General features: G+C 42.4%; 1 protein-coding gene across 20 annotated transcripts in view; it reads left to right on the top strand.

Annotated features, from left to right (window-relative positions):
- The window catches only part of TBCK (TBC1 domain containing kinase), a 280,573-nt gene that overhangs the window by 101,749 nt on the left and 155,007 nt on the right, over positions 1-23,817 (top strand). For all 20 annotated transcript variants that reach the window (XR_012158526.2, XR_012158524.2, XR_012158514.2 and 17 more), the window contains 2 exons: positions 1,884-1,920; positions 9,651-9,812. Coding sequence is in view for 1 of the 20 variants with exons in the window: in XM_073340839.2 (XP_073196940.2) it covers positions 1,884-1,920; positions 9,651-9,812 (199 nt within the window). In the remaining 19 variants the exon portion in view is untranslated. The remainder of the gene's footprint in view (positions 1-1,883; positions 1,921-9,650; positions 9,813-23,817) is intronic.

Below are 23,817 nucleotides of genomic sequence, written 5' to 3'. Positions count from 1 at the left end.
GCTTGGGCAGTGGGGCTGAATAATTGCTGTGTGGATATTCGGACTCAGGCTGGAGCCCAAGCTCTGGGACTCCGTGAGGGTGGAGAGTCCCAGAGTTCAGGCTGCAGCCCAAGCATGAATGTTTACACAACAATTTTTGGTCCACAGCCCAAGCCCCACAAGCCGGAGTCAGCTGACCCAGGTCAGCCAGGTCCATGCCATGGAGCTTTAATCTCCATGTAGATATACCTAAAGACAAAGCATTCAGCATATCTGGAGTCGTCTTTTCTAGTGGATATACTGCACATTCTTGCATGTGAACAAATTATTTCAAACGTAATGGCAGGGCAAAAGCACTATTGCAGGCTTTTCAGATGGTAGTGGGGAATATGAAGTTGTTGATGGAATGCTTTACAAAAATACACGTGTGGAAGTAGATTGTGCTGGTGTATCCCATCAACAATGGTAGAGGAATTTTTACTATCAGAAACGGAACCTTTCTGTATAGTGAGGTCCATTCATAAAGACCTGTGTGAATGCTGAAAATACTGGCAAGTTTAGTCATCTCAGCTTTTCTGCTGCTGTTATGAATAGTTGGTTAGAAGAAAGGTACACATAGAGTAGCTATTATAATAAATTTTGGAGAGCTCTATGCCAAGGAGTACTGCAACAGACATACATTCATCAGCCTGACCAGTTAAGAGTGTATTTAATACAAAAAACACACTACTGCAATATTAAGCTTGTTCATTTAGTCACTAGACATAAGGAAATGCAAAATGAAGGTTCATTAGCAGCACTAACTTGTGCATTTCATGACATAAAGAGTAATATACTAAGCTATACATTTAACTAACTAAAAAGAACCTCTCCAGAAATGGAAAATACTGTATATGTACAGTTGAATTAAATTTGATATTGGATTTTTAACTTTTGCATTCCTGACTTGCAGTGACTTTCTGTGCAACTTCAACATAGTATCCACATAGATTTAATTTTCTTAGTATTTTCTTTAAAATTAAGAATTATGCTTGAAGTGGCATAAGCACTTAAACTGTCTCAGTTACTGAAGAGGACGTACCTTTTTAACTGCCTTTCATATTTACAGTGCTATACATGCATAACGTAAACTGTTCGAAAGCTTACAGTAGCATAAAGTTTTTACGGCCTAGAGAGCCCTTAAAGCAACATAAATGCTTACGCTCCTCATAGCAGGATAAGTGCCTACACCACCTCAAATCCTTCACATGACATAAACATTAGGCATAAGCACCTAAACTGCTAAATGCATACAATACGTTGATAAGTGCTTTAAGTCCTTAAGGCTGAATTGTACCTATTGCCATTCATTGAAAAATGTTCCCTTGGTACATTAGGATCACATTTAATAGATGTCCATACAGGGGGTGTGGGGGGAAGCAGATATGCCCAGTGCTCTTCTCAATAAGTGTGAATACCCACATCTTGCTGAATGTTCTACTGCAAGGAACAATTTCCTGTTGTTCATAACTTCATTATCTAAACTGTTTGGTTTTTCATACTTGGCTATGTACTCTTCAATGAAGATTCATTGAATGCCAACTTTCAGATGTCCAAGATCAGTCGTTTTTGAGTTATCTGTATGTGTAAGTGGGATGGGAACTGTGATCATTTAATCAAACAAGGCTTTGGTTTTTTAATTTCCATGAAACTTAAAAGTGGCTGAGACGATTCTGCTCAGCCTTTAAGCAAAGGAAAATTCAGCCCCAAACGTGAAGTTCTGTATAAGTTACATTTATGTGAAAATGGTCTTATCACTGAAACTTGAAATGCTATACAGCTTTAAATGTAATAGAAAATCAACCTTGACAAGGCCTTCAGCACATAACAAAATGTGTTTTTTATCCCTTCTCTTTCTCTTGTAGCTGTATGCTATTCCTTGGTTTCTCACAATGTTTACACGTGAGTATATTTTTTTTCTTTGGTTAAATATCAACACTGTATGTTTAACTTCTCCCATTTTTCCATAGAATATACATTTCAGTTTAAAAGGGAAGAATATAGACCCTTCACTCCTAGATGGCTAGTTCAGATTCACCCCAGGTTAACTGGAGTCCACAGGGACTTTGGTTTAGTACACTGAAAACCAGTCTTTTCAGTTCCATGCATCTATGAGAAAACTGGCCTCTTCCAGCTTTTGGGAGGGGGGAGCCTCCCATTTCAGAGATCTGTTACATGTTCCAGGCTTCCCCTAGTTGTAATTTGTATCCTCCATGAACTTATTTAATTATTTTTTGAACCAAGTTATACATCCCAATATCCATGGCAATGAATTCACTGCATTATGTCAAGAAGAACTGCCCTATGTTTGTTTTAAAGCTTCTGCCTACTAATTTAATCAGGTGATCCCTCGTTCTGTTTTATGTGAATAGGTAACACTTCCCTATTCACTTTCTCTATACTGTTCCTGATTTTATAGACCTCTGTTGTGTCATACTGTATATAGATTCCATGGCAACTGGTACTTTTTCTTATTCCTGAAACCAGGGATCAGTACTGAAGGAGGAAGCCCTTACCTAGACAGAAAATCTTCATATATAATTTGTCACATTTTAAAAAAAGTAGAGCCAATTTTTTGAGGTGAGAAAATGATAGTGACTTTATTGGGTTAAAGGCCAGCATATGTAAATACACCTTAATTGTATAAACCAATACTTTACTATTGCACAGATCTGTTACTACCCTACCATGATTTTATATTGTTCCTTGGACAAAAGGAGTATTGTACCTGAGTAAGGTTAAATGATAGAGATGATTCTATATGGAGATAATGCATTATTTCAATTGTAAAGTAGGAATAATCCATTATACTTCCTCTTCCCCTCTGAGATATGGTTTCCAATTTCATATCAGATGGCATTGGAGTTAATTAAAAAATAATTGATCAGTTTTCCTATTAGGAAAAGAATGCAAGTTTTATATACTGATGAAATATCAGAGAGTTAAAGATTGCCTGTGCAATAAAGCAGTGTTGTCTATTGACTACTGTTGGTCCATTCAGTTAAACCTTTTGTGAGCATAGCAATTCTACCCATTTTTCCTCTATTCACAGATAGTTAAAAAAAAAGATTATTTAAGCGTGCTGGATAGGATAAAGTCATCTGGAGTATTTTATGTGCAGATTGCCATTAGTCCTTTTTTTCCTGAAAGAAAAGGTTCTTCTTCGAGTGCTTGTTCACATCTATTCCACATTAGGTGTGCGCGTGCTGCGTGCACGAGCGTCAGAAACTTTTTCCCTTACCGGCTCCCGGCGGGCCACCTGAGTGGTGCCACTGCACCTCGCATATATACGCCCGCTGGCCCAACCCCCTCCAGTTCCTTCTTACGGTCCGTGGCAGCTTTGGAACAAGTTTTCTCTCTCTCTCTCTGGTAGAAGAGCAGTCCCTTAGCCTTTAGAGTAGCTATTATCAGTTCGTTTACATATAGATTGTGAAAACTTAAGTGATTAGGTGCTTGGAGGCCTCCAGCACCGGCCGCGGGGCATGTCGCAAGCCCATGGCTTCAAAGCTTGTGCCACATGCCGCAAACCTGTGCCAGTTAGTGACCCCCCACGACTCATGTCTACGTTGCCTGGGGGACGGACATCAAACTGAAAGGTGTAGGATTAGCAAGACGTTCAAGCGAAGGACAAGGAAAGAAAGAGACTTTCGCCTAAAACAACTGTTGATGGAGGCCGCACTTCAGCCGCCGGCCCCGGAGCACCCAATGCTGGCTCAGGCTTCCTTGGTGCGTAGTGCCCTGGAGCCGTCGGGAGACCCAGCACTGGCGAAGCAACGTAAACTGTTGGCCCCAGAGCGTCAGGCTAGGCCCCGGCATTGATCGTCCTCCCCGGTGCGGCCCCCGGCGCAGCCGAAAGGAAGGCCTGGTCGTTCCCCGCACAGGAGGCTGGCGCCTCCCAAGGCCCCGAGCACTGACAAGAGCGGGAAGGCCACGGTACTGGTGCTGACACAGGCAGTCCCGGCGGCACAAGCCCCACCGAGCCCAGACCTAAGTGAGCTCAGTGCGGACAATGGGCTCAAGGGCATAACGGATCAGCCCTCCACGCCCGGCACCTTTGAGGCCGCATAGGACCTCATCGAGCATTCGGCGGCGAGTCCCCTCCTGTATGGGGAGAACCCTCTGGCACCCATTCCTCTGGCACCGTCGAGGGGTAAGCCGGCAATGGTGTGCCGCTCGAAGACACCGTACCGGCACTGCTCCTGCAGTTGGTCCTGGTCGAGCTCCGACTCCACAGACTCGCACTTGTCAGCGGCCCAGAAGGAGGTTGCAGCACTGGCAGTGGGTCAATTGCGAAGAAGCGCCAGGAAGGGCACACCGTTCTCCGGCACCACCCAGAGACCAGCACCAGGAGGAGTTGAGACTACCCTCACCAGAGGTCTCCCACAGATGGTCCCGGTCCAGGGAACGCTGGTCCCAGTCCTGGGGGTACCGATGCTGCTCCCGATCCTGCTCAGCCAGGAGCCACTCATTCTCCCACTGGTGCAGATTGTTGGCACCGCCATGGCCTTCGCGATCAGCGTTTCCACAGTCCGGCACCGGCTCCGGCTGCTATAGCTACCTGTACCGGGGCCCGGACAGCAGAGACCCTCAGGGGAGCTGGTAACCTCAATGGGGGCCACCAGGCCATTGGCCCTTCGGGACCCCCTGGGCCTATTAGGAGCACCAAAGGGCCCCTTCCAGGGCAAGTTATTTGGTGCAGCGGTCCCAGTCCCCGCACTGACGCCAGACAGTGCCGGGAGCAACAGTACCCAGGCCTCCAGCATCTCCCCAACGTAGACCGGAGAGTCTGGCACCGAGCCCGGTGCTGTCCCATGGACTCCCGCCCCAGCCTGAGCCGGGGGCCCCTGCTACAGGAGATGGGGAGCAGGAGGACTAACCAGAGGGGATCGAGCAGCAGCTAACCTTCTCGTCTTCCCCCGATGAGGCAGTGGCCGGTACAGAGGTATCCGGCCCTCTGTCAATAGACCATAGAGCCCACCAGGAACTGCTGCGCAGAGTTGCCCAAAATTTGGGGTTGCAGGCCGAGGAGACGGTTGAGCAGGGGACCCCATGGTGGACATTTTGATCCCCAAAGGGCCATCCAGAATAGCGCTCCCGCTCATTAAGACCATTCAGTCTAACTATAAGACTATATGGCAGACCCCGGCCTCCAGTGCTCCAACGGCTAAAGGAGTGGAGCATAAATACTTTGTCCCATCTAAGGACTATGAGTTCCTGTTCTGCCACCTGAGTCCCATGCTCCCTAGTGGTTTCGGCGGTGCACGAAAGGGAGAGCCATGGACAGCAGGCCCCGGCCCCTAAGGCCAAGGAGGTGAAACCCCTGGACCTTTTTGGTAGAAAGGTGTACTCATCTGGGGGCCTTCAGTTAAGGATTGCTAACCAGCAGGCCATCCTCAACCGGCACAATTTCAACCCCTGAGCAGCTGTGGGGAAGTTTAAGGACAACCTCCTGCAAGGTTCCCAACAGGAGTTCACGGCCCTGGTGGATGAGGGCAAGGCAGTAGCCAAGACCTCTCTCCAGGCCTCCCTGGATTCCGCAGACACGGCGGCTAGAACAGTCACCTCAGGGGTGGTCATGAGGCGCTCTGCGTGGCTCCAGGAGTCAGGCTGCCCCACGAAGTCCAGAATACGCGAGGCTGCATATTTGGAGGGTCTGGGCTCTTCTCAGACCAGACAGACGCGAGGCTGCATAGCCTCAAGGACTCGTGGGCTACGCTCAAGTCGCTGGGTATGCACACCCCAGCGACCCAGAGGAAGCCCTTTAAGCCATAGCCTCCCCCTCAACGCCAGTACCAGCCTGGCCATAGGCATGAGCCTTACCGTAGGCGAGGCAGGGATAACAGGCGACGGTGCAACAACAATAATAACAGTAATGCGCCAGGCCAGAACCAAGGCCAGCACAAACCTTAGCCGGACACTAAGCCAGGCTTTTGAAAGTGTGCTCGACGACAGCATACCAGACCAGTCACCGGATCCGTCCCTTTGTTTCCTGAACTGCCTGTCCCGTTTCTCCCATGCGTGGTCCACCATGACGTCAGACCGTTGGGTCTTACGCACGGTGCGGAACGGGTACTCTCTGCAGTTCACCTTCCTCCTCCCCTCCGACCCCCCCCCCTTCCCTGTCCCTCTTCAGGGACCCCTCTCACGAGCATCTCCTAGAGGAGGAAGTCCGCTCGCTGCTATGGGCGGGGGCGGTAGAGGCAGTGCCTCACGGCCTAAGGGGAAAAGGGTTCTACTCCTGATACTTCCTCATTCCCAAGGCCAAAGGGGGCCTTAGCCCAATCCTAAACCTGCGCAGGCTCAACAAATTCCTGATCAAGGCCTGGTTCCACATGGTCTCTCTGGGCACCATCATCCCTTCCCTGGATCCGGGGGACTGATAAGCCGCCCTCGAAGTGAAGGACGCATACTTTCATATCGCCATTTTCCCAGCACATCGGCGGTTCCTACGCTTCACCGTGGGCCGAGAATGTTATCCGTTTGTGGTTCTCCCGTTCGGTCTAGCCCCAAGCATGTTCACGAAGTGCATGGCGGTGGTGGTGGCCTTCTTATGGAGGCAGAGAATCCGGGTGTACCAGTACCTTGATGATTGGCTCCTGGTGGGCCAATCCGAGGTGGAGGTGCGGGGCCATGTGGAGGTGGCCCTGAGATTGTTCCGCGAGCTGGGGCTCCTGGTCAACGTCTCCAAGTCCATGCTCGTACTCACGCAGAAAGTGGAATTCATAGGGGCGGTCCTGGACGTGATGCAAGCCAGGGCAAGCCTTCCGGTATCCCAATTCCGGGCTATCCAACAAGCAGTGGCCTCCCTGCGCCAGTTTCCAACAATAATGGCCAGGTGCTGCCTGCGGCTGCTGGGCCACATGGCAGCATGCATGCACGTGGTCAGGCATGCCAGACTGAGACTCAGGACTCTGCAGGTGTGGCTCACTCAGGTGTACCGCCCAGGCAGGGGCCCCCTGCACTTGGTAGTGACAGCCCCAAGGGATGTGCTGGACTCCCTGCTGTGGTGGCAGTCCCAACCTGTGGTTTGCGAAGGGAACCCTTTGCCGCCCCACTTCCGGACCTGACGCTGGTGTGGATGGGGGGGCTCACCTGGAGGACCTCATGACGTAGGGGTTGTGGTCCGAGGCAGAGTGGTCGCTCCATTTCAACGTGAAGGAGCTCAGGGCAGTTCGTCTCACCTGCCAGATCTTTCACACCACTCTGAGTGGTCACAGCATGACAGTTCTGACAGACAACACTACATAGGGCGGGGCTCCTTCCTCGCCACTTTGTTGCAAGGGTCTCCTCCTCTCCTCCTCCTCCTCCTCCTTTGCATAGCCCATGCGATTCACCTCGAGGCGTCCTATCTCCCTGGGGTGCGGAATGAGCTGGCGGACTCCCTCAGCAGGTCGTATCACATGCATGAGTGGATGCTCAGGGCGGACGTGGTGCTTTCGCTCTTCTGCAGGTGGGGTTTCCCCGGGTAGATCTGTTTGCCACCAGGGCCAATGCCCAGTGCCCATGGTTTTGCTTATTCCAAGGCCGCAGCCCGGGCTCACTTGCGGATGCGTTTGCAATCCTGTGGAGAGGGGCCTTGATGTATGCCTTCTCCCCGCTCCCCTTGGTGCACAAAGTCCTACTCAAGGTGCGCAGGGACAGGGTGGTGGTGATCTTCATAGCCCCAGCCTGGGCCTGCCAACACTGGTACACATCGCTCCTAGAGCTGTCGGTGGAGGCCCCAGTAGTGCCGCCCCTACACTAGGGCCTCATTATACAGGACGGCGGGCGGCTTCTCCATCCCGATCTGCAGTCACTACATCTGATGCCTTGGAGGCTCTGTGGCTAAATGCCCTGGAGAGCCAGTGCTCCCTTCCTGTGCAGCAGATTCTGCTTGGCAGTAGAAAGCCCTCTACCAGGGTGGCCTACAAGGCCAAGTGGAAAAGGTTCTTGGGTTGGTGTGAATGCCGACAGGTGCAGCCAGGCCAGGCCCTGGTGCAAGCCATTCTGGAGTACCTCCTGCATCTCAAGCAGCAAGGGCTAGCCCCAACCTCACTCAGAGTGCACCTGGCAGCCATCTCCGCCTTCCATCCAGGGTTCTCGGGGGGCTCGGTGTTTTCCCACCCAATGGTGGGGCGGTTCCTTAAAGGGTTGGAGGGGGTGTTCCCGTACTCCCACCCCACAGTCCCTCCATGGAACCTTAACCTGGTCCTTTCTAAACTCATGGGACCCCCTTTCGAGTCCCTCACTACCTGTTTCTCTCCTCCACCTTTCCTGGAAGGTAACGTTTATGGTTGCCATTACCTTGGCCAGAAGGGTGTCCGAACTGAGGGCCCTCATCTCTGAGCCACCATACGCAGTATTTCACAAGGACAAGGTGCAGCTCCGGCCGTATCCCAAGTTCCTCCCTAAGGTGGTCTCCCAATTCCATCTGGGCCAGGACATTTGTCTGCCGGTGTTCTTCCCGAAACCCCATACGGACCTGAGTCACCGCACCTAGCGCACCCTGGATGTGCGTCGAGTGCTGGCATTCTATTTCGAGCGCACCAAACCCTTTCACAAATCCGCACAGCTGTTTGTGGGTGTAGCCGAGAGGGTAAAAAGCCTCCCAGTGATAGCGCAGCAGTTTTCATCTTGGATTACAAGCTGCATCCAGGCGTGCTATGAGCTCGCAGGTGTTCCGGTCACGGCCCACTCGACCAGGGCGCAGGCGGCTTCCACGGCATTCCTGGCACAGGTCCCGATCCAGGAGATCTGCAGAGCAGCCACCTGGTCCTCGGTGCACACCTTCACGACCCACTATGTGGTCAACCAGCAGGCCAGAGATGCAGCAGTTGGCAGAGCGGTCCTCCGAGCAGTTGTTCCATGACTCCTACCCTCCTCCAGAGGTAAGCTTGTAATTCACCTAATGTGGAATGGACGTGAACAAGCACTTGAAGAAAAAAACGTTACTTACTTTCTTGTAACTGTTGTTCTTTGAGATGTGTTGTTCACGTCCATTCCACCACCCACCCTCCTACCCCTCTGTCGGAGTCACTGGCAAGAAGGAACTGGAGGGGGTCGGGCCGGCGGGGGTATATATGCACGGCGCAGTGGCGCCACTCGGGGGGGCCCGACGGGAGCCGCTAAGGGGAAAAGTTTCCAACGCTCGTGCACTCAGCGCGCGCACAGCTAATGTGGAATGGACGTGAATAATACATCTTGAAGAATAACAGTTACGAGAAAGTAAGTGACCGTTTGTTTTCAAAGGAGAAAAATCCCTTCTGAAAGCTCAGTCAGCTAAGAAGCATTGCATATATTTGTTTTTCACTCTCACCCTTCCCCCCACCTCCAGTAGTATACTCATGCATAATTACAGATTGTTCCAAAAGAGAAAGAAATATCACTAAAGTGTGTACTTAGCAGCAAAAAAGAAAATAATCCGCAGAAGTAGATATTTAACATTGAAATGAAGTGTTGATTGCCATAGGGAGTAATAAATCTACATATGAAAACAAATCTGAGGCTAAGCAAGTTTAGTCTCGTTTGTTCCCAAATTAAAAAGCGGTAACTTTGAGGCAACAATAAAACTTATAGAAGGTTAGTCATGTATATTTTTAAACCTTAACATTGTGTGTTATAATTAATATTTTGTTGCCCGTGCCATCTTGCAGATGTCTTTCCACTGCACAAGATTTTTCATCTGTGGGATACATTACTGCTTGGCAATTCTTCCTTCCCATTCTGTATTGGAGTGGCTATTCTGCAACAGCTGCGGGACCGGCTTCTGGCTAATGGATTCAATGAATGCATTCTGCTCTTTTCAGATTTACCAGGTATATAAATGGCAATTTTTTTTTCTTTTCTGGTGTCCTATTTTTAAGCATTCTGTTGAACATATGTATGTTTATGTCAAATATTTTATAGGTTTGGAAAATTAGGCTTATGTGAACCTATGATAGTGTTTGGGGCCTGGATCACAGCCCACTGAAGTCAAGAAAGTCTCCATTGTCTTCACTGGTGCTTGGGTAAGGTCCATTATCAGGGTTCAAGTAAAGCATGGAGAACTCAGTCAACTTTAGAATAATTTAAAATAATTAATGAATTGAAAAATTTGAATCACTGATTGACATACCACAAACAGGAAGTGGTGCAGTTAGTCAAATTTATCCTCAATGAATTACTCGTTCAGATTTGCTCCGTATGCTATTACTATGGTTATCTCATTATATGATGATAGCTCTATCCTTCCCTCCTTTGGGAGTGCATTTCTTGCTACAGAAGCAGTCACTAGAGCAGAAATACAAAAAGTTGTTTAAAAGCCAATAAAGAAGCACTATTTAAAGCAGTCTGCACTTGAAATTCAAAACTTATAAGAGACTGTTTACATAAAAGGTTTCAGAGTAGCAGCCGTGTTAGTCTGTATTCGCAAAAAGAAAAGGAGTACTTGTGGCACCTTAGAGACTAACAAATTTATTTGAGCATAAGCTTTTGTGAGCTACAGCCATAAAAGTGCAGGCTGCTTCAGGTTCCTTTAGCCACTGGTCAGCAACTCTGCCATCTTATTCAATGTATACTGATGTGACTTAGCTCAGTACAAACTTGTGTCTCCTGAAAATATAATAGTCCAGCATGAGGCTTCAACCTTACTTGTGAGCAAAAGCGTTACTGGTTAATGAAAAAACATTTGAATTAAATAAGCTTAAGTAGACTGGAATATGCATTTCCATGCACTTGTGTTTAATCAACATTCAGATAGCTCACTGAACATGTAAAACATTACACTGCATAATTATACATTGTTATTTCTTTGGCACAGCAATTTGCTTTAATAGCATCACCCCAATTTTACCACTATGTTCAGTGGTAAAAGAAAAAACATACCTTTTTTGATTCATCAAGACACACACAAGTTAAAACTAAATAATCTTGTCTCCATAATCAGTCATTTCTAGACTCCCCTCCTTCCTGGTGTATATTTTATTGTTGATTCTCTGTTAATTTTGTCATGTATACCCCAGTCCTATAAACAGAAACATGCTTAAAACTTTATTACTGTGAGTAAATTAAATCAGTGGGACTACCCCCAGTAATAAGATTAAGCAAATTCATAAGTATTTACAGGATCAGGGCTTTAAGATGCTAAACTTCTCAAAACAGGGAGCTGCAGGTTAAATAAAAATTGTGGGTTCTTTTTTTTTGTAAAGAAACAAGAACAAAATCAGATTTTATGTAAACCTTAATTTAATTTGATATCCTGTTCCATATTGTATTTTAATTTCCTTCTGCATTCTTGGTCAATTCAAATGCCTTTCTTAAAGTTCAAGAATATCCTTTGAAGTTCTGGAAGGTGTGGGCCAGTTCAGAGGATCTCCTTCTCCCATTCCATGGCTGTTTGGCTAAATGCTTTGGCTAGAGCTCAGTTGAAAAATATTATAATTATTTTCTTGCCCAGGTCATTTCTCCTGATTTATTTCCCTGAGTGTATCTTAATTAAGTAGTTCAATTAATCTTAAGCCAAATAAATTGTTCTTACGTTCTTATAGGTGTACTGTACATTGTAGTAGCATTGTGTATGAATAAGAAGTTATTAGCTTTCATAGTACTGTAGACTTGAAATATGCTTATGACTCTTTTTATGATAACCATTTTCAAATTATAGAGTATTGTAAGGAATTTTGAACATTTAAAGTACGATATACTGAAGTATTGTTTAATCTTACGGTGTATGACCCTGAAATTATTTAGGATTATTGAGATTTATTTTGTGTGGTGCAAGAGTTCCAGAAACCATAAATATGTCATGTTCAAAGCACTTTCAAAACATTATTAATTTTATAATAAAATATTAGATACGTCAAGTAAGAACGCTGTCCACCCCACCCTGTGTTAGAACACATTAAATATAGACTACACCAGGAATTACTAGTTGGCTTTCTATTCAGAGAAATAGTGAGTCACCAATGTATGTATACTGAAAAAAAAGAGAGAGACTGTATGAAATATCTGACCCTGTTTTTTGAAGATTGAAAACACATATTTAGAACCATAATATGTGAAGAGCTCCATTGATAGTAACTGTTGCAGAAAATCGTTGGTGCTCCAAAGATGCCAGTAAGAGTGCTTCTGACCTTTCTTAATGACCTGCATCACAGAATGGGGTACATTCAACAAATATCTTTACAGTTCTTTTGTTTACACCATCTTAGCTGCTTATTTATGAAAACATGTCTATTTGCATGTGTGTAATAGAATACAACTTCAACTTCAGCCATGTCTGCCCATACTTAATTTTGCCTCAAGCTGCCATGAATGCCCGTGAGCCTTGTCATAGTTCACTGACTGTCAATATGGGAATGTTAATAAATATTAATTATGACATACACTGCTTTTAGCAAGGTTATCACATTATACTAAGCTATTTGTTAACAGAGTTTTTATTAATTTTTCTGATGTTACTGGAGGAATCAAATTGCAGTAGCATGATAATATGCTAGGTAACCTCTGAGAAGCATTTTAAAAGGAGGTATAGGTGATAACAAATGCAGATTGTATGAGTTGGGTTTTTTTGTGCCATAGAAAATATCGTAGGTAATAACACAGTATAGATCAGAGTTCTGACGTGAATTCAAAATGCAACCCAAATTGGCGTCTTGGAAAAAAAAACCAGTAAGATAATCATAAAGTAAGACAATATCAGCATTATTTGGAAATAAAATACACCATTAGTATAGCTAAAAGTGAAGTAATCAATATCTTCTCTTAACATATAATGATTATGGTTATATGTCTGACTTTCCTACATAAATCTTATTTTTGGTTTAAAGGAATAGCCTGATTATTCTCTTAGTCATCTGTATGCCCCAAGCAGGGTTTTCACTATTTTGATTGAAATAACCTTTATGTCATGGCTGAAATTTTTCTGAGACTAATTCATAGACAGCTTTCACCTAAAACTGGGTCACTCTGAGAAAAAAATTACACTGTTGAAAACATCTGCAATAATTTCAATCCAAAATCAATTGTTACTCAGCAGCCTAAAATTCCTGTGGTTTTAAATTTGCTGCATACCTGAATGGATTATCTCAGACTGCCAGTGAAAATTACTTGCTTTCCAGTCTAAGTCTATTTTATTGCTCCTCAAAATTGTAAGATTATAGTTTTTTAACATTTTCTTGTTTATAATTTAAATAAAAGCTCACTGAGTTCTCAAAATCTGTATATTAATAACAAAGGGCCACATGTTCTATCCGGTGCACTGGTAATTATATACTCACAGGGTTAGAAGGGACCTCAAGGGCCATCTAGTCTAACCCCCAAGAGCAGAAGCCACCTTCCCCAGGCCACTGAGTAATAATGCAGTTTCCATAGCTGTTTGGGAAAGTTAACAATGCCAGTAAAAGGAGGGGCATATGTAATGCCATCCTATGTGTGAGATGGGATCCCTGGGGCGCAACCTGGAACTGTGCAGTGCCCTCTTAACTCTCCAGCCTGGGCTGTCTCTCACAATGCTTTGCTAGTGACAAGCAGCAAACCCCTCCAGGTGCTGTTATCACTCAGTACAACAGGACGTGGAGCCCCACACTGCTAAATTGCATGAATGCTTTCTGAACCACTCATGAATAATACAGTAAAAGGCACCAGCAAATCTCCCAAGCCCCCAGCCTTGCACCCCAGAACTGTACCATCTTGCCCTGGTTAGAAGCCTAACCAGTGCGTACGTTCATTACCCAGTCCGGCCCTACCTCCACGTGGAGGGGGACACACACTAGCTTTTGTAAACTGAGGTGAGATTTCCTAAGCACTTCAACCAAAACACACTGTTTTAGGTAAAATATAAAACAGATTTATTAACTACAGAAAGATAGCTTTTAAGTGATTATAGTGGTAGGCACAAAAGGTCAGAGATAATTACCAAAGAAACTGAAAGGTAAGCATGCAGTCTAAATCCTAACCCTGATTAGACTAAGCAGTATTCGGATCAAGCAGTTTTTCCTACACCTTAATACACAGGTTTTCCCTTTAACCTTGGAGCCAACCTTCAGTATAGGTGGGGGGAAAGAAAGGTAAAAGCATGATGCCACTGTCCCCTATGATATATCCTCAGTCCAGGTGCCTGGAAAACGCTAGCCCAGAAATGTCCTGGTGTGCTTTGCTGAGTCAGAGTTGAACAGTCCCCCATTGTGTGATGCTTGTGCAACTCTCTTACAGAACTATAAATCCCTTGCTTACAACACCCCTTCTGATTAATGGTGGTTTAACACCCACCTGTGTGTAGATCACTTCCTTTGTTGTCACTAGAGAAATAGCAGCGGACAACTCCCAAATTTACAACATATTTCAATAACAACCATATAGCAAAGTTTCATGACTTCATACATGCTAACAATATACATATTTTAACAGAATAATGGATTTCAGCAAATCATGACCTTTCATATGATATCTTACATAGCATGTTTCATATGAAATATCATACCCATATATAAATGATGGATATGGGCATTACAGGGTGCTACTCTGTGGTACAGCATATCACCATATGATACTAGAAAATTATCTTGAAAACTTTTTACAAAGGCAGTGACTTTCTTGATGTGTTGGCTGTGTTTTTTCCTATGATGGACAGTGCTTGGTATTTTCTGGGAGATCTCTTTATACCTGAATTTAACAATCTGCCAAGAATAATTTTGGGGACAGAATATTCATCCAAAGTTATCAAACCATTTTATGCAATTTATATCACATGGCTTCATAGTAAAGTTAACCTTTATGAGCAAGAGAGAAACAGGCTAATTAAAAATACTTACTTTAATTTTGGAAACATACCACCAGTAAATCACATTTTAGGGTTTGATTTTCTTATTTGATAATCCATCTTTGTAAATGCATTAAGTGTTTGTTTCTAACAGTCATTTAAAATTGACTCTGTATGAAGGGAGTGTTTCCCCTGTAAAGGTTTAAAAAAAAGTCAGATTTCATCCCACTATATTTTCTTCTAAAAATGACTATTGCTCTTTTGCTTGTCTGTAAACTTTCAGTTCGTGCAGCTGTCAAGCCGTATATATCACATTACTCAAACAATACCTATAGTAAAACCATTAAGATGCCACAGCACTGAGAGAGCCTGTATTGTGTAATATCACAGTTTGTTAAAGTTTTGAATCCCGCGTCTGACAGCACTGTACTCTAAGCTAAACTATCTGAACACAAATCTTACTAATGGAACCCATAATATTACAATGTTTACCTCAAGCCAAGAAAAAATTAACATGTTGGAAATAGCTCCACACAAATATTTGGCCTTATTGTAAAGATAGGTGCTAGCCATATTCTTGACTAGGACGGTACATCTTTGTTGTCAAAACACATTTCATTGGCCCATGAATTCCTTGTCTTGTGACCAACAAGCAGCATCCCAAGCTCATTGTTATCCATCCCCTTTTCCTATACTTGCATGCATGTCTAGCATTTTGGGGAGACGTGTCTCCTACAGTTTCTGACAACTCTGTCAGTTTATCCGGGTTTCTCTCTCATTCTCTAACTTTCCATGCCTATAACGGTAGGTGCCACAAGTACTCCTTTTCTTTTTGCGAATACAGACTAACATGGCTGCTACTCTGAAACCTGTAGATATGAATATGCTGCTTAGTTCAAGGTGGACTTTTATTTTCTGAGCAAGTCAGTCATGTTATTGATAAGACTTGTAATTAACTTTAGTATTACAGTTTTGTAGGAGCAGCAAATTTGTGGCCACTCAGTAGCCACTTCACATTCTTTGGTAATCTATGCAGTTTTAGCATAATAGTAATTTCCTCATATGTTAGAAATTTGTATTACAAGTTTCTGACAAGATACAGATTTTTTTTTTTTAACTATCTATAATGAGGTGCCAGTACCATGTATCCTGATTGGAATATCTAGCTTTAAAAGGATACTGACAAGGCTGGTACAATATATATAAAATTATATTAACTTAGTTTAAGTTTATGGGAATGTTTATGCATATTACGTTGTCTTTCTGTCTACTCTAATTTTTGCTTTCAGAAAGACCATACAAATATGCAAAAGTCCTCTTCTCTTTTTGTGAGACTTGTGTAACACAGGTCCACGGGTTTCTTATTCATTCCAATAATGTAAGCACCAGAAAAACGTCAATTGACCAAAAAGCAAAGCCAACCTTTCAGCTGCAAACTTTGTTTTGTTTGTAGAATGTGAGAATTTGAGATTTAGAACAGTTCACTCCAGCACATCCAATGGTGTGTGTGCACAACTAACACAGCTGTTACTCTGAAACCAGAGATAAGGTTGTACAGATAAACACAGCTTTGGCATTTGTCACTTCAGAGTGCTTAACTGTGAACCCTTAACACTGGTGTGATGGATTTGGAGTTGCCTGTAATTTATTACTACTGTATCTTGACCAGGTTACTATTCTTTACTGCATATGCATATATTGAGTTATCTCACTAGCAGACACAAGGCCTAAAACTGAAGGGGGTGCACTCAGAGAGAGACCGAAGAAGGGGCAAAGGTTCAGCTAGCCCTGAATCATGACAATAGGTTATTCCTCCAGAAACTGAGTTATTCGAATATTAAAAATTTGTTGTAGTTAAAGCTGCTAACTGTTCAAAAATTGACTTACCACAGATGCACTACCAGTGGTGGTGAGGGTCGAATAAACACTTAGATGGATCTCACAGCTCTAAAAGAACCCAAATACTAAAAAAAACTATGGAAATTCTAAACCGAGGTTACATAAACAATTCTGACATGCACATTTTCACTGACGGAACCAGAACTAACTGCTAAAGATACTTGCACATCAGAGCTTGGGTCTGCTGGGTGCACACCTTGAGGTGAGAATCTCTCCCTTTTGGTGAGCCACCTAACTTCTAATTCCCTGTCTCCCGGGACATGCTCTGCTCACCCCTATCCATGACCCATTCAGCTCTAACTGCGGAAGTCTGTCAAAGGCACAGACGGCTATCCAATGCCCAGCTCCCATTGAGTTTGTGGCAGATGAGTGCCTAACTTCCTTTTGTGCCTTTTGAACATTTCCCCAATAACAATTAAGATATTAATTGTGAGGTAATTAAAATGCAACGCTCTAAGCAGCTAGTGTAGCTCTAATTAAAAACAGTGAAGATATTAATGTTTTATATTATTAAATGCCTGTATGTTGTAGAGAAATGTGCATATGTGAGAATTTTGAAGTTTGTAGAGTATTTAACTTTAAAGTTAGGGGTTGAAGGATCATGACAGAGTATTTTTACCTTTTTTAAAAGGGCTTCTTTCAACTTTTTGTACTACAATTTTGAAAAATCTTTAAAAATTTCCTCCTTTAGATTCAGGGGCTAAGGGAAGAGGAGGTTAGAACAAGTCTTTTAATAATGAAGCCCTTGTAACACCTTAACTATGCAGTCACGACAGGCATCTCCGAAATAATGTTCCCAAGCTAAAGAAATTTGCCTCTTGTGCAAAACGTTTTGCAAGGTGATTGTCACAGAGTTAGTGGGGCTATCCTGCTGTACCAAATGACTGTATACCTGTGAAGAAAAAAACAATTTTGGACTCTGTCAAATACATACACATACAGTAGCCATGGTATTATACTATACTTTGGTAGTTTCATATAAAAAATTAGATTGAAAATACCATAAGACAACAACAAACAATGCTGCATTCTTTATTTTTCCATTTCAAGAAGAAGAAACAGTCTGGATTGACATTTGTGGAAACATCTTGGTCCCACATATTCCCAGTACCTGTTTTGTGTTTGATGGCTTTGTTGAGATGCAAGTGGCAGGGGTGTTTATAAAGCAATTTATGAAGATTCATCACTGATAAATAATGGTATTTGTGAAACTGAAGCCATGCATATTTGCCAGTAATTCTTTTTTTATTGCTTGCTGGCAGAAATGAGGTGGGGAGCTGGCTTTGGTACAGGAGCAGAGCGATTTGTTAGTGCACACCTGCTCACCAAGGTTGTTCTGCAGTGTCAAAGCCTGCAAGATTGATGTAATTTTACCTGAAGCTGCAACTCCTTTAATTATTCACATTTTCCACTTGTAGCTACATGATGTTCATGCATCTCTATTTATAACTTTCACTATGATGGGATTAAAAAAAACAAAGGAAAAACACTAAAGAAACATCCATTATTTTATTTATATTTATTTGTGCTTTTGTTACTGTGTAGTTATTACTAGCAGAAGAAAATCACATGTATACTCTTTTCTAAAAGACAGCTCTAGCTAAAAGGTATATTCATTTTAAAGAGGTTGGTAGACAGTAAACAAGGAAAAAGTCATTATATAGCTAGAGCCTTCTTTAAAACAGCTGTTGTTGAACAGGTTACATCTCTCCTGTTTTAATACTATCTCTGTATTTTCTTTACAGCAAAAGGAAGAATGTGTGTATAGATTGGGGCCCTTAGGGGGCCACGAGCAGGTTACTAGCAATATTACCCATAAGGGGGAAGGATTGCAAGCCAAAATAGGAAAAGAACAGATTAAAGAATATTTAGATAAGTTAGATGTATTCAAGTCAGCAGGGCCTTTTGAAAGTCATCCTACGGTATATAAGGAACTAGCTGAAACAATCAAACATTAGCAGTTATCTTTGAGAACTCAGGGAGAAGAGGTGAGGAGACTGGATTAGGGCAAACATAGGACCTATCTTTAGAAAGGGGAACAAAGAGGACACTGGGAATTACAGACCAGTCAGCCTAACTTTTGAAACCTGGAAGATACTGGAACAAATTGTTAAACAATCAGTTTCTAAGCACCTTGAGGATAATAGGGTTGTAAGGAATAGCCAACATAGATTTATCAAGAACAAATCATACGAAACCAACCTAATTTCCTTCTTTGATAGTGTTCCAGCATAGTGGATAGGGAGGAACCAGTAGACATGATATATCATGCTTTTTAGTAAGGCTTTTGATTCAGTCCCACATGACTTTCTCATAAACTAACCAGGGAAATTTGGTTTAGATGAAATTACTATAAAGTGGGTGCAGAGCTGGTTGAAAGAGTATACTCCAAATAGTTATCAGTGGTTCATTATCAAACTGGGAACGTGTATTTAGTGGTATCCTTAAGGGGGTCAGTCCTGGTTCCAATATTTCAGTTAATTCCGCATTTCAATTAATGACTTGGATAATGGAGTGGGGAGTATGCTTATAAAATTTGCAGATGACACCAAGCTTGGAGGGGTTGCAAGCACTTTGGAGGACAGGATTAGAATTCAAAACAACCTTGACAAATTGGAGAATTGGTCTGAAATCAACAAAGAAATTCAGTGAAGACAAGTGCAAAGTACTTCATTTAAGAAGGAAAAATCAAATGAACAATTAGAAAATGGTGAATAACTGGCTGGGCAATAATACTGCTGAAAAAGATGGGGTATAATAGATCACAAATTGAATATAAGTCAACATTGTAATGCAGTTGCATAAAAGGCAAACCATTATTTTGGGGTATATTAATAGGACACGGGAGGTAATTCTCCTACTGTACTTAGCACTGGTCAGGCCTCAACTGGAGTACTGTGTCCAATTCTGGGTGCCACACTTTAGGAAAGATGTGGACAAATTGGAGAGAGGAGAGTAACAAAATTGATAAAAGGTTTAGAAAACCTGATCTATGAGGAAAGGTTAAAAAAACTGGGCATGTTTAGTCTCGAGAAAAGAAAATTTAGGGGACATCAGAAAACAGTATTAAAATATGTTAAAGGCTGTTATAAAGAGGAAGGTAATCAAGTGTTTTCCAAGTGCACTGAAGATAGGACAAAAGCAATGGGCTTAATCTGCAACAAGGGAGATTTAGGTTAGGTATTTGGAAAAACTTTCTAACTATAAGGGAATTTGAGCTCTCGAATAGGCTTCTAAGGGAGGTTGTGGAATCCCCATCATTGGAGGTTTTTAAGGACAGGTTAGACGAACACCTGTCAAGGATGATCTAGGTTTACTTGTTGCTGCCTCAGCACAGGAAGCTGGAGTTGGTGACTTCTAACGGTCCCTTCCAGCCCTGCAATTCTTACTCTATGAACATGCCACGTGGTGGTATTTAATTTCTCATTTTATGAATTATACATAGGAGTCAAAAATGTTTTGAAAGCATAACAAGTAATTGTTGGATCCATAGATCCTTCTAATCCGATATGCTATTCATTAAATGCACAAAAGCCAGCATTTGGATAGTATTTTGTGTTGTGATATTAGTACTCTTAGACATACTTTTTTCACTTTAAGTAATTTATGTTGTATCCTTAATACAGATAGTCCAAGGAATTGCTGACACAATGGCAGTAATGAAGGAAAAGTTATAAAAATGTTGGCATGAAAAATTGAATGGAAATTAATAGCATTTTGCATATTGTTCATATAGCCATATGTTGTACTGTATTCAATTAAATGTGTACTGATTGCTTCTTTCTTGGTTTATTTCTCCACTGTGCACAAATGAATATATGAACTTGCAGCTATATGTGAGGTGCTTATTTGGAAATATATTTCAAGAAGAAAAAAAGCAAAGTATCTTTATATGGAGGTGATTTCTACCTAATCTCAACATTTTCCTAGCTACTGCCTTCTAAAACCGTTGTATCTAACTGGTAAGATTATAGTAGTTTTAGCAAACGTCTTCAGCAATCAGTTAGGCTAGGAAAAAAAGATGAACATAAACTTATCTGCTAGTAACCCACCCTAAAATAACATTGTGAAAGATAAAGAATAAATGATTGTCAGTTTCAGTTACAATTATGACAGATATGTTTTTAATGGTGTGCTTTTTAGACCAATATTTTCACGTGTAACTTGATTCAGAATGCCTGAGTTGCCATCTCCATTCTCAGTATAGCAGCTGGCAGCAAAACAAATCCGAGGTTGAGGATTTTGGTGTGCTCATCGTTTCCCTGCATCCTAATTTTTGAGCTCAATTATTTTTCTTCCTCAGAGAGAGAGAGAAGCAGTTCTAAACTCCTTTACTTTTTTAAATTAATTAATCGGGTTGAACAGCGCACCAGACAGTGGGGAAAAAAAGCCCCAAAATGCGGAGCCTCACTGATTGGTTCAGCCTGCAAGGATTTGGACTGATCTGGGGAGTCTTCCAGCCAGCTGGATTTTCCTGGGCCTACTTCCCAATTATGCACTAAGAGATCGGTGTAGGATCCATGACGCAGCTCAGGTGACCTATACCAGTGGTACAGCAGACCCTACTTGTCTTCGGCTAGAGACCTGATGTCTGGCTGGCATAAACTTTGTGATAGGCATGATGAGCTTTGAAACCACACTCCCCATGTGTGCCTCTGTGCAGAGTAGAGTTAGAGGGAAGTAGAATGTCCTGATGGCTAGTAGCTGAAGTAAGCCTCATCTAATATTTAGAATTTACAGATTTCCACACACAAGAACAGACATTCTGGATTTTTTTTTCTCCATTCTGTTCCAAGAAGGAGGGTAGTTTCTGAGATTCACTTGTGGAGCCTGCAGACTCTCAAAAGTCAGTGAGAATATTTAAATATGAAGATTTAGCCTACCTTTATTAACTCTTTTCTAACACCCACCAGTTAAATCCAAAGGGACACCCCTCTTCCCCCCCCCCGAGAAACTGCTCCCAGTCCATTGGGCCGTCACTTCCCAAGGGTCTGTACCCAGAAACATCCAGATATAAATTTTTTTGCCACAAGCCGGCCTTTGAACTGTGTTCATTTCTGGACAATTTATAATTTATTTGGGGGCACAATCGTATGGTTGATTCCTTTGTTGTTTCTGGGCTAAACTAATCTCCTGTTCACATTTTTTAAAAAGAAGCAATTCCTCTTCTCCCAATGCTGTAGACAGAAAGACTGATGGCTCCTTAAGGGGAAAAAAATATTACTCTTCCCTCACAGCAATCCAGAACTAAGCATTCTGTATGCAGCTAAGCATCTGAATATATCTTTAGGCTCAGATCCCTTCCCCACCTACCAGCCAGAGTGAGAGATTTAAAAAATGAACAAAAAAAGGAGTAAGTCTGGTGACAGCTTTCGTCCATGGTGCATGAGACTTATGTCATCATGCCAGTCCATGAGAGAGGAAGAGCAAATGACCATTAACAAAGCAGTGGAGACAGACAACTACACAAAATGTTCACAAATGCAGAAAGTAAGCTTAAAAAAAGAGGACATTGTTTTTCTCTGGCCTTTCAGTTACAGTCCTCAAGTATTAGTAACAATAATAATAAGTAAAGAAATATCAGATCGAAATGTGATTTTTGTTTTAAATTGATTGTGTCCCTGTCATTATGTTACCTTAGTATTTTTGTATGGCATACGTAGGTAGCTTGTAATCGTTTATCTCTATGCTGTCCTCTCTATGGAAAGGTCACAAGATCAAGCTGTCTGACCTGTTCAACTCCTTTGCTTGCAGCATAGTGGTGTCCTTGGGCACATAAGTATAAGGTGTTTTGGGTGTGCAGGGGGAGGGGTGGCAGGACAGTAGTAGAATGCTTGTGAGAGAGAGGTCAAACCACAATCTTAACCTTAGCTTTTCTCCAAAATAAGTAGATGCAATTTATCTTGTCCACATTTCTTCTTGACATGTGTCCTCAACCCAAAGGAAAAGGTTTCTGAGATGGATTAAATTGTGCACAAAGACCTATTCAGTATAATTCTTCACTAAATAAATACCATTTATGACAGGATTTGCTTGAGTAATCATTTGTTCAGCACGCTTTTTCTGTGAACAGTTAAAACCAAAAAAAAAAACCAAAAAAATCTTCCATATGCAGTTGACCCAGGCATATTCCCTTAAGTTGGTGCTTTGTGTTTTTTGACATCCACTCAAAATGCAGACAGTTGGAGATTTACAAAGGTTGCTGTATTGTACTGAATCTCAGATATTCCATAAAGTTCATGTTTCATTACTGATATCAGTTATTTTTCACAAGCTTTTAAGACTTCAGTTTGTGAATAGAATATATGGCTTATTGGATGGAGTTATATTAATGACACGGTTTTGAGTTAGAGCAGCAATGCATGTCATCCATGCCTTCCAGACTTTATCAACCTAGAGAGATTAATGATTGGTTTTGTTAGAAAATATAGCAGCTAATTTGCCCGTGTTTACTTAAAAGATTAGTTTATCCAGCTCATCAAACCTTCAGGAAATAAATGTATTAACTGGGTATATTTAATGGTACACAATAGTCTTTAGTAACTTTCCAGCCTAAAGAGGAGCCGCTAGGGGAGAAAGCTTGAGGTTATATTTTAATTTTGCCCCAAAAATAGGACGACAAATGTTTTGATTTGTGAAAGAAAGTTCTTACATCCTGATACAGAAGAAAAGTCATCCATCTTTTTTATGACAGAATGCCCTAAATGTGCTCGCCTCTTTCTGTGATAATATTCATTAGACATATTCATAAAAACTAGCCGTGTCCATATTAGCCAGTCGTCACACTGAGGCATCCTTCTCACTTCAGATTGATTGTGTTAACAGAAGAAGGAGGCAGTAGTTATGTCTGGAGAGGAGAATTCAGTATATAAGGTTCAAAAGGGGAACAAAATAGTAAAATAAGGTTTAGGAAAATAAGTGAAATATTTTTGTGGGCTTAGTATTTTTTGAAAGTGTAGCAAAATGCCTGTTGTGTGTGTTGGATCATTTATATTTGGAAGTGGGAATGACATTTGACATATAATGTTAGCAGCACACAAAAAGGTCTCTCTCTTTTACTGACCAAATTATTTTCATAAATGTAAAACTCTAGTAAATTTAGGAGACAAAAAAGTTTTTAATGTAGAGTAGTGGCTACTCTACATTAAAGGGCAGTCAATTCCTTTTTACTAGAAGGTTGCTGG

The sequence above is a fragment of the Lepidochelys kempii genome, chromosome 4, assembly GCF_965140285.1.
Source record: "Lepidochelys kempii isolate rLepKem1 chromosome 4, rLepKem1.hap1, whole genome shotgun sequence".
NCBI lineage: Eukaryota > Metazoa > Chordata > Testudines > Cheloniidae > Lepidochelys > Lepidochelys kempii.
Note: the sequence above shows the minus strand (reverse complement) of the source record. Positions and strands in the feature narration are given on the sequence as shown.